This window comes from Macrotis lagotis, chromosome X (assembly GCF_037893015.1).
Source record: "Macrotis lagotis isolate mMagLag1 chromosome X, bilby.v1.9.chrom.fasta, whole genome shotgun sequence".
Taxonomy (NCBI): Eukaryota; Metazoa; Chordata; class Mammalia; order Peramelemorphia; family Peramelidae; genus Macrotis; species Macrotis lagotis.
In genome coordinates, this window is record NC_133666.1 from 522,439,017 (window position 1) to 522,452,751 (window position 13,735).

General features: G+C 34.9%; 1 protein-coding gene across 1 annotated transcript; it reads left to right on the plus strand.

Moving 5' to 3' along the window:
• Nucleotides 1-434: 434 nt before the first annotated feature.
• On the plus strand, nt 435-10,995 carry GCM2 (glial cells missing transcription factor 2). Its single transcript, XM_074202104.1, has 5 exons — nt 435-524; nt 4,530-4,782; nt 6,231-6,343; nt 7,326-7,448; nt 10,117-10,995. The coding sequence occupies exons 1-5, from the start codon at nt 435-437 to the stop codon at nt 10,993-10,995; spliced, it is 1,458 nt and encodes a 485-aa protein (XP_074058205.1).
• Nucleotides 10,996-13,735: the final 2,740 nt, after the last annotated feature.

The window sequence follows — 13,735 nt, forward strand, 5'->3', positions numbered from 1 at the left end:
TTTAGGGGGATTCAGCCGTCAGTGCAAGAGTTCAAGAGTGACAGGACTTTTAGACACAGGACGGGCGGGGAGAAGAAACTGCCCTCCCTTCTCAGTCTACATAAAGCAAGGAGGAGCCTCTGCTGGCGGGTGTTGAAATGTGCTCTCAGGGCATTCACCCTTTCAATTTTTCCTCTTCAGCACTGAAGCCCTGGACTGGGACACAGCTCAGTCTCCCAGGGCTGTTCTCCCTCTGCATAGGAGATGCTTTCTCTTCTCTCCCTCACTCCCCTCCTTACTTTCTAAAACTTAATCTTTTTTTATTTTAATAGAGAAAAAACTTCCCTCTTAGTGTGAGTTTTTTTTTTTCATCCCAGATTCAAGGGTTTTAGTGGAACTGTTTCCCCAACCCTCTTGGGGCAAGAAAGAGTAAAGAAAGCGAAAAAGAGGTAAAAATGGCAACGGATGTCTTTGAGGAGATCGACTGCACATGCTCCTATGGGATGAAACTCAACTGGGATATCAATGATCCTAAAATGCCTCAAGTAAGTGAGAAATGTGCTGAAGAGGTTGGTCTATTGAGCCCATTGGGTTTTTCCTTCAGAAGAAAGGCAGACATGTACATCTATCTGTCTATCTACCTACTTTTCTTTCTACCAACTATTTAGTTCTACTTTGCTTAGTTCTTAGTGAAACCTTTATCAGAGCAATGACCCCAAATTTAGGTCCTGCTTCCGATTTTTCAAAAATGAAAAGCCTTTCGCCCTTGCAGTGGAAAGAGACAGAGATTGTGTCCTTCCATGCCATTTTGAAATGATTAGTTGAAATAGGATGAGAAACAAAAAAATGTGGCTCTGATCTCCACATCCTGATTCCTCCTGAAGCTTGGGCTATACTTTTCATTGTGCTTAGAAAAAGGAAGTTTTTGCCTTTCTTGAAATTAAAAGGAAAGATTTTAAAACCGGCTTCATATGATTTACATATTTTTATTTCTAAGTAAAAACATGTAGTATGACTATGAAATAATGTGACTAAGTTTTATTCAAAATTGCCAGTCTTTACATTAGACCAAGAGTTATCCCTTGCAAAGGAGGCACAATAAGAAGCCTCTTCCAGTAAAGTTACAAGGCTTAAACCAGTTTTGCTACTCTACTTTTCAAGTTGCCCTTATAGTCTAAATATTGAATGTGTGTGTGTGTGTACTAAATATTATATCTGCCTTCTTTGAAGGTAGATTTGAATTTTGGAAAAAAACAGACTGTTTTTCTGAACTAAGTTCCTTGAGGGCAGGAACACCTTTCTTCTGACTCCAGATCCAGTATTCTTCTCAGTATACAACATTTGCTTATAAAAAAAAAATAATTAACATTTATATAGTAGACACTGTGCTAAGTGTTTTATAATTATCATCTCATTTGATCCTCACAACAAATCTGGAAGTTTGGTTCTGATATTATGTCCATTTTTATAAATATAGAAACTGAGGCAAACAAGTGACTTGTCCAGGATCACATAGCCAGTAGATGTCTGAGGTCAGATTTTAACTCTTCCTAACTTCAGGCCACTGCCACTCTATTCACTCTACCCCACAGAAGACCATAACAACTGATATATGCAAGTGACAAGGTTTTATTCTTTTAGTAAAGATATTTGGTTCTTTCAAGTAATAAAAAGAGAAATAAAAAGGGGGGAAATTGCTAAATAGAATCCTTTTCCTTCCCTAGGAGACTGACATGTCTGATCACAATCACTTCTCTCTTTCCTATATAGGATCATTTTCAAATGCATGGTTGGTTCTATTCCTTTAAATTGGTCTTAGAGAGAAGGGTCTCTATATTCCAGGTGGGGTGTACCCCAGGAAAAATTGCAATTTCCTTCCTCAAGTAAGAAAGTATTTTAAATTATACCTATCATAGTTCTTTTTAGACTGTGTGGTTTCTTCATAATTAAATATATAGAACACACATTGGTTGTATTTCATTTGGGGCTTTATTTTATCCATAATTTTTTAAATATAGTTTGAGGTAATTATCCATGGTTTTAAAGGGAAATTTAAAGGCATCTGTCACTGTGGTCATATTGAGGTGATGTTTTATAGTGGAAAGAGCCCTAGATTTGAAATAAGAAGAACTGGGTTTGACTCTGATCCCTGGCACTTAATAGTTTTGTGACCTTGGGCAAGATACAGAGTCTCTATGGACTTCATTTTTCTCATTTGTAAATGAAGGGGTTAGTTCAGTTTACCATGTAGGGTGAAAACACAGCTTTAGTAAAGGCAGTCAGACTGACTTTTGGGTGGGAAAGGAATAGTAATTGGTGAAGAGTATATGCAAGGGATATAAGTAAAAATATTTATAAATTGAAAACTTTTGGTGAAGAACCACTACCATATTTTTTGATAATACAGACATTACTCAATGATAATGCATTATAAGATATAAGACTTTTTAATCAAAATTTCCAGTATATCTTTCTGGTTTAATTTTCCTTAATGACAGCATTAATTTTTTAAAATATTTTATTGATCCTTCTTGACATCCCATTCATTTTCTAATGTTCCCCTTCTTCTTCCCTCCTCAAAAAACATTTCCTAAAACAAAGATTTAAAACAAACAAGCAAATAAATAAAAGCAATTCACCAAAACAAACCAGCCCATTCTACTATCACAACCCTCCACAGGAGGGAGAAAAGCATATTTTCTCATCTATTGGGGCAGAGGTCAAGCTTCACAATTTTAATAGTATAGCATTCAGTTTAATTTTATGTTCTTTCTGTCTATATTATTATTGTTCTGATTCTGCTTACTTCATTCTACATTTGTTAAATTTAATTAAATTTATTAAATTTTGCTAAGTATTATACAAATATAATTTCACTTAATCATCACAGCAGTTCAGGGTGATAGATCCTATTATTATTCTCATTTTACATGTAAGAAAACTGAGACAGAAAGGGGTTAAATGATATTCCCTGGGTCACAGAGCTAGTATGTGTTTGAGGCTGGATTTGAACTTTTATCTTTTTTTTTTAAGTTCTTGCAAGACAATGGGGTGAAGTGGCTTGCCCAAGGTCACACAGCTAGGTAATTATTAAGTGTCTGAGGCCAGATTTGAACTCAGGTACTCCTGACTCCAGGGCCAGTGCTCTATCCACTGCACCACCTAGCCACCCCTGAACTTTTATCTTCTTGATTCTAGATACATAACTTTTTCTGCTGCACTACCTAGTTGCCAAAGACTTCTCATGTGCCTTCCAATTCTTCACTAATTTATAGTGTAAGAGACTTCCATTACATTCTTGGAACCACAGTTTATTTACCTTGTTTACCAACCAATGGGTTCTAGTTCTCTGTTTCTGCACAAATTACTGATATGAATGTTTTAGAATATATGGAATCTTAATGTCTTTGAAGCATAATTCTAAATTGCTTTCTAGAAATGTTAAACCAGTTCAGAACTCCATCAACAGTGTAGTAGTGGGCTAGTCTTCCCACAATCCTTTTCATATTGAGAATTTCCAGCCTCTGTCATCTTTGCCAGTTTGCAAGTGAAACCTCAGAATTTAAAAATATTTTCTTATCTCTTAATGATTTGGTGGAACCTTTCATATAATTTATAATAATTTGAAATTCTTATATTTTGAACTATTGAGGAATGATTATTAGTCTTATCTATTTTTACTGATTCTCTATGTCTTGGGGGAAAAAAAGATTCTTTTCAGAATTGAGGCAAATAATTTTTCCTAATCAATGTATCTCATCCTTATGAGACAGCATTAATTTGCTAATATTCATGTGGCTTAAAATGAATTCTCATCAAATCTGTCCTCTATTCTGTGTCAAGATATTCTCCTTTTATGACTTTAAATTGTTTTATTTATAATATTTTATTTTTCCCAATTACATGCTAAATACAACTTTAACATCCATTTTTAAAAAAATTTTGAGTCCCAAATTATTTCTCTTCCTTCCTCCCCTCCCCACCGGGGACAGCAAACAATTTGATATAGGTTTTATAAGAGCAATCATGAAAAAAATGTTTCTATATCAGTCCTGTTGTGAAAAAAAAGACCAAAATGAAAGGAATCCCAAACCATGAGAAAAATAAAGTGAAAAATAATATGGTTTGATCTGTATTCAGACTCCATCACTTCTTTCTGTGGAGGGTAGCATTTTTCATCATGAGTCCTTTGGAATTATCTTGGATCACTATATTGCTGAGAATAGCTAAATCATTCACAGATAATCATCACACAGTATTGCTGTTACTCTTTGCAATGTTCTCCTGTTTCTGCTCACTTCACTTTGCCAGTCCATGTAAGTCTTTTCAAGTACTTTTTTGACTTTGAAAAGAACCAATTCTCTTTAAAGTAAATTCTGAATTTTTTTTAATGTTGTAATGGGGGGGGGCTTGAAGATTTAGTTTTCTTTATGCTAGTTTGCTTTTAATCTAATGCATTCTCTTTTTCAGACACTATCTTCTCTATTCTTCTCTATTCCATTCTCTTCTTCTTCACCATATTCCCATTCTCCATTCACCATGTGTTTCAGGAACCTAAACACTTTGATCACTTCAGAGAATGGCCAGATGGCTACGTACGCTTCATCTACAGAGGAGATGAGAAGAATGCTCAACGGCATCTCAGTGGCTGGGCCATGAGGAACACCAACAACCACAATTGTCTGATCCTCAAGAAGTCTTGCCTTGGCGTGGTGGTGTGTGCTCGGAGCTGTTACCTTCCAGATGGCTCGAGGTTGCAGCTTCGGCCTGCCATCTGTGACAAGGCCCGGCAAAAGCAGCAAAGTAAGATGAGACTAGGGAAGGGGAGAATGGGAAGCAATGATTTGGATCTTGAAGGGGCCTCATCTTGTCCAAGACCCTCATTTAACAGATGAGGAAACTGAGGTTCAGTGGAGTTAAGTGTCTTGTTAAAGGTCCCACAAAAGGAGTGGAACTTCATTGTAAAAAGGAGTATTATTCTGAAATCAGTAATTTTCCATGGTGAGAGAGAAGGAAGTGGAGTGACATTTTAGGATTTTTAAGCCCTCAGATAAAGGTTATACATTATTTTATGAAATCTTGAACATGGTAAGTTGATCTTAGGCAAAACTATGGAGCAGATAAAGTTTGCTTTGGATATATTCTAACTTAAGAGGATAGCTCTCTCCTTATCTCCTTATATGGGATCCAGGGGGACTAAAAAGGAAAGAGACAGGTTAAGGTTCAGTTAGAAAACCTCCAAAGCAAACTTCATTTACTTCATAGTTTTGCTCAGTACCAGCCATATTTGTCTACATTCACAACTTTGTAAAATAATATGAAATGCAGTGGCTATTGTATCAATCCCACATACCCTTCTATAGTCTAAAGAATGAGCATTAGAGCTAAGGTTAAAGAAAAGAGGCATCAAATCTATGGAACTTTAGAGCTGAGAGATTTCTAGTCCAAAATTCTCATTTTATAGAGGAAAACAGGATCTGAGAACTAAATGACTTGCTCTGTCACTCAGCAAAGGCAGGACCAGATCTGGAAGTCATGTCTTCTGGTTCAGTGTTCTTCCCCCTACAGCATACTACCTCCAATTAGTGCATTGCCCCAACTGTTTACATTTTCAAAGCACTCGGGGAGATACAATCCCAATGCCTTACCCCAAAGAAAAGAATCTTGAGTTATGACAGGCAGATGAAAAGGATGTAATGGTGAGGAGGGAAGAAGCAGTACTCAAATTACACTGTGTAAGTGACTCGAAAAACAGATTTCCAGAAGCCATGAAGGATGTTCTGTCCTTTGTTTATATAGTTCTATCATTTCAAACCTTAGCTTCAGGTTTCTCCAGGGAACAGGTAATGATGGAAAGTTGTGAAGGTGGCGGTGAAATCTGGTGTGGGCTACACAGGAGTAGAAGAGAAGAATGAATAAAATAAAGGAAGAAAGCAACCTCACAATTTGAGGTACTAACTTGACTGAGCCCAGATTTTCTGGTTTGTTTTTTCTTATGCTTGTGTCTTACCTAATTGGGTGGGTAAACTCTTTAAAGAAGCATGGGAATTTATGGCCACTGAGTCAGAAAAAATATTATAAGTATACTTACTTGTACGAATACTTATTGTAAGTAAGATACTCTGGTATGCTAAGTTATTTAGTTGGAATGAATTAGCTTTATCACTGGTCAAGTGATCTATCATCTTTCCATCATTTGGGAAGGGTTTGTGGTGATAATATTTCACTAACATCTTCCCTTAATTTTGCAGGAAAAGTATGTCCCAATTGTAGTTCAGCTTTAGAGTTGATACCTTGCCGAGGTCACAGTGGCTACCCTGTTACCAATTTCTGGAGGCTTGATGGCAAGGCAATATTTTTCCAGGTAAGATAAATCTATGTTTTGTTATAAGAATTTAGACCAGTTCTATAAAGGATTGTAGGTATAGAATGCAAAGCATCCTCAGAAGCTATCTAGTCCAATCCTCTCATCTTATAGATAAGGAATCTGAAGGCCAGGGAGGTTAAGTCATTTTTCTGAGGACATAAAGATGGTGCCATACTAAGTGGAAGAAACTATTTGATGTGGTCAATTTGAGTACCAAATATACCTAAACACCTTAAGATATAAATTGTTTACATCCCTTCCTTCACTGAGGTAGATATCCTCAATTTTATAAGTGAAGTTATGGAGAGGGGTTAAATTTCTTTCTGTAAGTCACAACAATGGGAAAGCAAAGGAGGAATCAGAATCCAATTCTCCTTTTTCCTCAATGGAGAGTGTTAGGTAGCAGAAGACTGAAATTCGTATCCACTTACTAGCCATGTGCCTGAGCAAATCACTTAAACTCTGCCTCAGTTTCCTCAATGAGGATTAATAACAGCACATTTCTTGCAAGGATGTTGCAAGAATCAAATAAAATCTGCAAAGTGTTTGGCACATACTGGGAGCTATAAAAATGCTTATTACTTCTCTTCTCTTACCTTTATTGTCATGCCTAACTAGCCCTAAATGGTATTCTAAATACATCTAATTTAGTTTATGTGGAGAATCTTCTTCAACAAAGCTACACAATGATAGTACTTTCTGGTAAAACAGAATTTTATAAATTTTATAATTATAATAAGTTATAATAATAATTTATTATATAATGTAATATAAAACAATAATAAATAATAATGTAAATATATAAATACAATAAAATTAATGCGATAAATATAATTATATTTTATAATTATAATAAAATTTATAATTTTATAAACTATCATACTAAATTATTCTTAAAAAATTAGGATTCTTGGAATTGTTTATATTGTGTCTATATATAAGTAAACATGAGCATGATTAATGTTTTGAACTGATGCAGGCCAAGGGAGTTCATGATCATCCAAGACCAGAAAGTAAATCAGAGACAGAAGCAAGAAGAAGTGCTATTAAGAGACAAATATCATCTCACCAGGTTCAAAAAAAAAGGATCATGGAGTCACAGGTATTACCTCACATTTGTATGGTGTTTTAGAGTTTAAAATTTAAAAATTGTTTATTTATTTATTTATTAAAAAAATATACAAAGAACCTGTTACATGGGAACATCCTGAAAAATAAAATAAAATCCTGTTCCTATGTTTAATGAGCTCCTATGTTTTGCTTTTGTTTGTGCTTTTCATTTCTACTCATTAGAACCCTAAGATTCTGGTACGGTTCTATTACTTATTTATATGTATGTTGTTTCCCCCTATAGAATGTAAGCTCCTTGAGGACAGAGACTTCCATTTTGGCCTTTCCATCCCCAGAACATTTTATAGTGCCTAGAAAATTGTAGTTACTTAATTAATGCTTGTTGATTGAGTGATTGAATGAGGCAAGGAAAAATAAAGGGAGGAAAGATAATTTGAGAGTATTCTCTTTTTAAAATGTAACACAAAAATAAACTGAACATTATTTAGGGATTCTTTCCAGTTAATTGACTTACAGACTAGACAAAAATTTCCTGACAATTAAGCCCATGAAAACTTTTTTCCAAAGATAGTTTCATGGTGTGTCCTGTACTGCTTTGAACAATAGCACAAGTACTGTGTTGGATTGGGAATCAAGAGGCCTGGGTTTTGATCCTTGCTCTGCTGTATGGCTTTATGCAAATCACTCAATCTCTCTAGGTCTTGTTTTCCTTATCTGTAACATCTGTGTTTAAATCCTGCCTCACTCACTCTTGGTGTGACTTTAAACAAGTCACTCCTCATCTGAAAAACAAGAGGGTTGGAATTAGTGGCGTCTTGGCTCTCTTCCAGTTCTAATCTATGATCCTGTGATCTAATAAGTAGAATAGTCACAGAAGTTACAGTTATACTGAAAAAGAGACAGACATCACGACCCCCATTTAGCCCATCTGAGTTGCCTCCATATTCTTTCTTCCTAGTGGCCACACTTACCCTCAAGCTATATAACCTGTAGCTTCTTTTTCTGCTTATATTTAGTATAATGTCCTGCATGCCATGAACATTAATTTATTAATCTAGGTGTTGGCATCAACTTGTTCTGCTCTCTACATAATGATACAGGGTTATAGATTTAGAGAGCAACCCTTTAATGATTCATTTAAGAAATATAATTATCCTATATGACTTCCTGATGTAATCATAATAGTAGAGAGAACCAGATTATCCATCACAGCTCCTCAGAAGCCACCTAAGATGGACATTGCCATTTCTCCCATGATACATGCAGGCAATCTCCAGCTTTGCCTGGCATAATCAATCTCCCTTTTCAGCTCGTTCCATATACTTCTGCTACAATATGAGGGAAACTATTTACTTCTCACACATGTGCATTAAATATTAACATTAATCCAAGGATTATATAAAAATCTGGTAGTGTCAATGGAAATTTAATTATTTTTAATTTGGTAATCATAGAGGTCTGAAAAGAAGTTATTTCCCACCTGGTTTAGTTCAGATTCAGATAAACAGCCTTCTTTGTGCTCACTGTTATTGAAGAGGATACAAAAGTGTAGGATCTGTTGTTTTTTCTTCATTTTTTTATAGCTTGTCTCCTTAATGGAAGAAACAAACTATAAAGTACACAATGCAATTAAATATGCAACTCTACAGTTCTGGAAGGACTCTACCCATTCTCATGTGGGGACAATGAGATTGACCCAAGGGGTGGGAAACTGATAATTCATATTAAGTAGTAGAAAGAAATAAGATTGGATAAGGTTATATAGATCTAAAATCTAGACAGTAGAAAGGATCTTAAAAGTCACCTAATCTAATCTCTTTCATTTTACAATTAAAGAAACTGAGGCACAGGGAGGCTTAGTGGCTTGATCTAAGATCATATAGTAAGGTAAGATGGGTTACCTCATAAAGGTTTTTAAATGGTTCTATGCTATTTTTAACCAATAAATAATAATAATAATAATAAACAACTAATATTTATATAGCACTTACTATGTCCCAGGTCCAGTGGTAAGCACTCTTTATATTGTTTGCTCTCTAAAGAGGTGAGTTCCAGATATGTCTATTTAGCCCTACCCTCCTTTCTCAGCACTTTGCACAATGTCTAGAAGTATTGATCCATGCTTGTTGACTGAATGACTTCCTGTTTGCAGCTGCTGTTTTCGAATGTAATTCCTGTGAAATTTCTGAAACCTTTGCTCTTCCAAGATACAGGAGCTAACAACAACATCTTTGATATAGAATGAAGAAAGTATAGTTCTCATGAAAGTTTAACACAAAGGATAATGAGACTTTGTATCCTAATCTTCTTGAAAGATACATAATTCGGGGTGGCTAGGTGGTGCAGTGAATAGAGTACCGGCCATGGACAGGAGTACCTGGGTTCAAATCCGACCTTAGACACTTAATAATTACCTAGCTGTGTGGCTTTGGGCAAGCCACTTAACCCCATTGCCTTGAAAAATCTAACCCCCCCCCCCAAAAAAAAACAACAAAAACCTAAAAAAAAACTAAAAAAAAAAAGAAAGATAGATAATTCATTTCAGAATGTTTGTCTTCCAGTTAGGTTATTCTTACAATCCTTTGCTGTTTTTCTTAATTATAGAAATGTACTAGGCCAAAACTTACACAGGTTGCTGTTATCATTGCATGTTAAAATATACAAATCATCTAATTATTTGCCTTTGCTTCATTTTTCAGATTGAACAGTATCAGGACACTAACAGTCATTTCATAAATACTTTGTCCAACTCAGAAAACCTCGAAGGGTTCAGTATATTTACAGATACCAGCCTTCCTATTCTAGCTCAGCCTTACTCTTCTTTCCAAAAATCTTTCCAAAAATCTGATCCTTACAAAGCTACATATGACTCAACCTGCTTTGAAGAAGACATAATTCCAAATCCTAGAATCTATATGCCTAGGCCAGCTTGTGGCTATGAATTCCCAGTCCCCAATTACATAAATTCTAGTCCATATCCCAGCTTGTACAGAGAGTCTAGTAAAAAACACAATGACATAGACTGGACATTTCTCAATGGACCACAGTGCAGTGTCAATTCACTTAGTACCCATGATTGGACCTTGGATGTCTCCAGTAAACATCATGGGAGGAAAACAATTCTTGAAAAGACTGGTTGTGGGGAGAGGAATAATCATGGACAGTTCCAGGCGTCTTCCACTCACCCATATTATAATTCAGAGTATTCCTGCAGGTACCTAGGGAGTGCCTCACCAGCAACCCCAGCTTTACAAACAGTAATCACCACCACCACTCAAGTGTCCTATCAGGCCTATAAACCACCTGTTGTGAAATACAGCAACAATATATGTGATGTGAAAAACCTTCAGAGCTATAGCCACATGTCAGATTGCACCCCAAGGAGCATCTGTCCAGAAGTCAAGATTCAAGATGACTGTTTAGAAAGCAGATCCACATTAGCATACATTGAGGAACCAATTCCAACCAAGGGAGAACGAACAGAAGTTTGGGATGTATATCGATGTGGACTAGCCCCTGGAAACAATTATTCTGATCAAATAGAACAACTCTTTAGATGTGAGAATGAGGACTTCTGAAGGACAATCTGAAGTTCAACAAAACTGATTACAGTTTTGAGAGAATGACAACACATCACTGCAAACCATGGTTTCATTGGTGCAGAGACTCCTTTCCCTGACACAGACCTATGCCTTAATAGATAGTTTCATGAATTACTGTAACAGAAATTTTTTATGATTTTTTTAATGGTCAGTCATCTGATCTGGTGACAAATATTTTTGAATTTAGATAGACTGTCCCTGGGAAGACAGACATACAATTCAGACCTAATCTTAAAGCCAAGAATGCCAAGGATATTGGGAAGGTTTTAGACTTCTATTTAAATCCTCTTAGACACTTTTTTTAGCTGTGTGACAGAGAGCTTAACTTCTCTGATCTTTAATTTTCTCATCTGTCAAATCAAATAATAATAATTTGTTAATACTTACCTCAACAAGTTGTTTGAAAAAAATCAACTGAGATGAGTGAAGAGTGCTTTGAAAATCTCAAGGCTCTGTATAAATATGAATGATTATTATTGGTAGGATTTATCAGAGCTTGTGGGTCATTGGCATGGCTTTTGAAGACCGAAGTTTACTTTTTCACTGTGATAAAGAATCAAAGAAATAATTTAGTCTTCAAACAATTTAAAGAAAGTCAGAACATAGTGTTTTTCTCCTTACAAATCCATGAAATATTTAGTAAAAACTATAGCAATCCCAATTTACAGATGAAGAAACTGAAGTTTAGAAATGAGGGTTTTTCATGTATCATATAGCTAGTGTTAGAGCAAAGATTTAAAATTCAATCCCCTGGCTCTAAAGTCAGTGTTATTTCAACTATACCATACTTTCTCTTAGAATAAAAGATCAGGGGCAGCTAGGTGGTACAGTGGATAGAACACCAGCCATGGAGTCAGGAGTACCTGAGTTCAAATCCAGCCTCAGACATTTAAGAATTACCTAGCTGTGTGGCCTTGGGCAAGCCACTTAACCCCATTGCCTTGCAAAAAAAAGAACAAAAGATCAGTTGGAAGATATTTGAAATTTTTTTAATGGCAACAACTTTATCAGAGAGTGAGGGAGAACCTTAGTTTTCATATAATTTCTGCATTCATCATTAAGAAAACTAAGAACCAGAAACTAGGTCAAAGGTACATATATGGTTAGTAGAAGAGTAGGAATTAGAATCATAAGTCTCATGACTAGGTTTTTTTTTAAATATTTTCTTTTTTCCCCTAATTACATGTAAAAACAGTTTTTGACATTTTTTAAAATTTTGAGTTCCAAATTCTCTTCCTTTCCCCCCCCATGACAATAAGCAATCTGATACAGGTTATGCTTGTACAGCTATGTAAAACATTTCCCTATATAACTAGGTATTATTATTCATATTTGATAAATGATAAAACTGAAATAAAAAAGTTAAATAATAAAAATCACAAAGCTGATTAATGGAGGAGCATAGAGCAGAACCAAGTTCTTTTGACTCCATCTTGTGTTTTTTTCCCTGGAAGATGACATTGGGTCAATTTTATATATGCAATTGGCTAAGATTACTGAGCAGAACCCTATTGAATGAATTCTTTTGAAGCACTATTTTTTCTTTAGGGGAAAAGGGCTATTTAAATTTTGTCAAATGAAGATAAATATAACAATTGGTTATGTTTTAAATAGTAAAAATCTAAGCTATGTGATTTATAGATTATTGTTGTATTAAAATATATTTATCTTGATATAATTTTAAAACTACAAGTTACTTATTTTTTATTTCCCAAAAATATCACTCTACTAGTCCTCCCATTCTACATGAAGCTTGCTATTTTTTTAACTGTATGCAAAAGTAATGTATTTAAATCATTATATCAGAGAATCTTGAATGCTTCATACCAAAAACAAAAAAGAATGGGAGTTCACATTAACACACTTCATATAATTCCATATTAAATAGATTAGAAATTTGCTTTCCAACATTTACTTGGTGAGATTTGTTATAGCTGGATAACCACTCTCAAAATGCTCACCAATTAGCTTACATAGCTAATAACTAAAGTTAGAGAAGAGACCACTTGGACCTGTTGAGAGAAATATGTATATTAACACACGTAGGTATATTTTCATATATGTGTTTATAAATACATATAAACTTTCTAATATGCCTACCATGCACATGTACCAGAACTTATTGTAAATAATACAGAAAAATATCATTTTAAAAGTGGAGTATATACAATCTCAGATTCACTGAATCATTGAAACTGAAAGTTAAAAGGAACTTAAGGCAAGTACTTATACCAAAGAAATATCCCATTGGACAAGTGGTTGTCCAATCTCTGCTCGAAGACCATCAAAAAGAAGGTGTCCATCCCCTACAGGAAATGGTTATTCCACATTGAGGCAATTTCTTAGGCAATTTCTTTTTCTAACATCAAACTTAAATTTTCCTCTTTGGAAATTTTTCTCAACACTACAGTTTTGTCCACCAGAGCCAAAGAAGCATTGTATCTTAAGAAAATGTACTCATAGAATGAATATCTGGCATCTGACTCATTATATAACACACTGATAGGAATAAGATAAATATGGAAGAACAAATCAAAGAATAACCTAATGTGTATATAACATATGATCATTATGACTCCCTATCTTATCTACTGTAAAAACAATTTTTAAAAGCATTAGCAAATTAGGAAATTGTATCTGTTTACCTGTCACTTTGCTTATTAAATTGTAATTTTTCTGAACTTAATATCAAAAATACATGCTCTATGGTAGACAC

Coding starts and splice junctions, on each gene's coding strand:
- GCM2 (XM_074202104.1), top strand. CDS start 435: ATGGCAACGGATGTCTTTGAGGAGATCGACTGCACATGCTCCTATGGG. Junction 4,783..6,230: donor GGCCCGGCAAAAGCAGCAAA/GTAAGATGAGAC, acceptor TTAATTTTGCAG/GAAAAGTATGTCCCAATTGT. Junction 7,449..10,116: donor AAAGGATCATGGAGTCACAG/GTATTACCTCAC, acceptor TTCATTTTTCAG/ATTGAACAGTATCAGGACAC.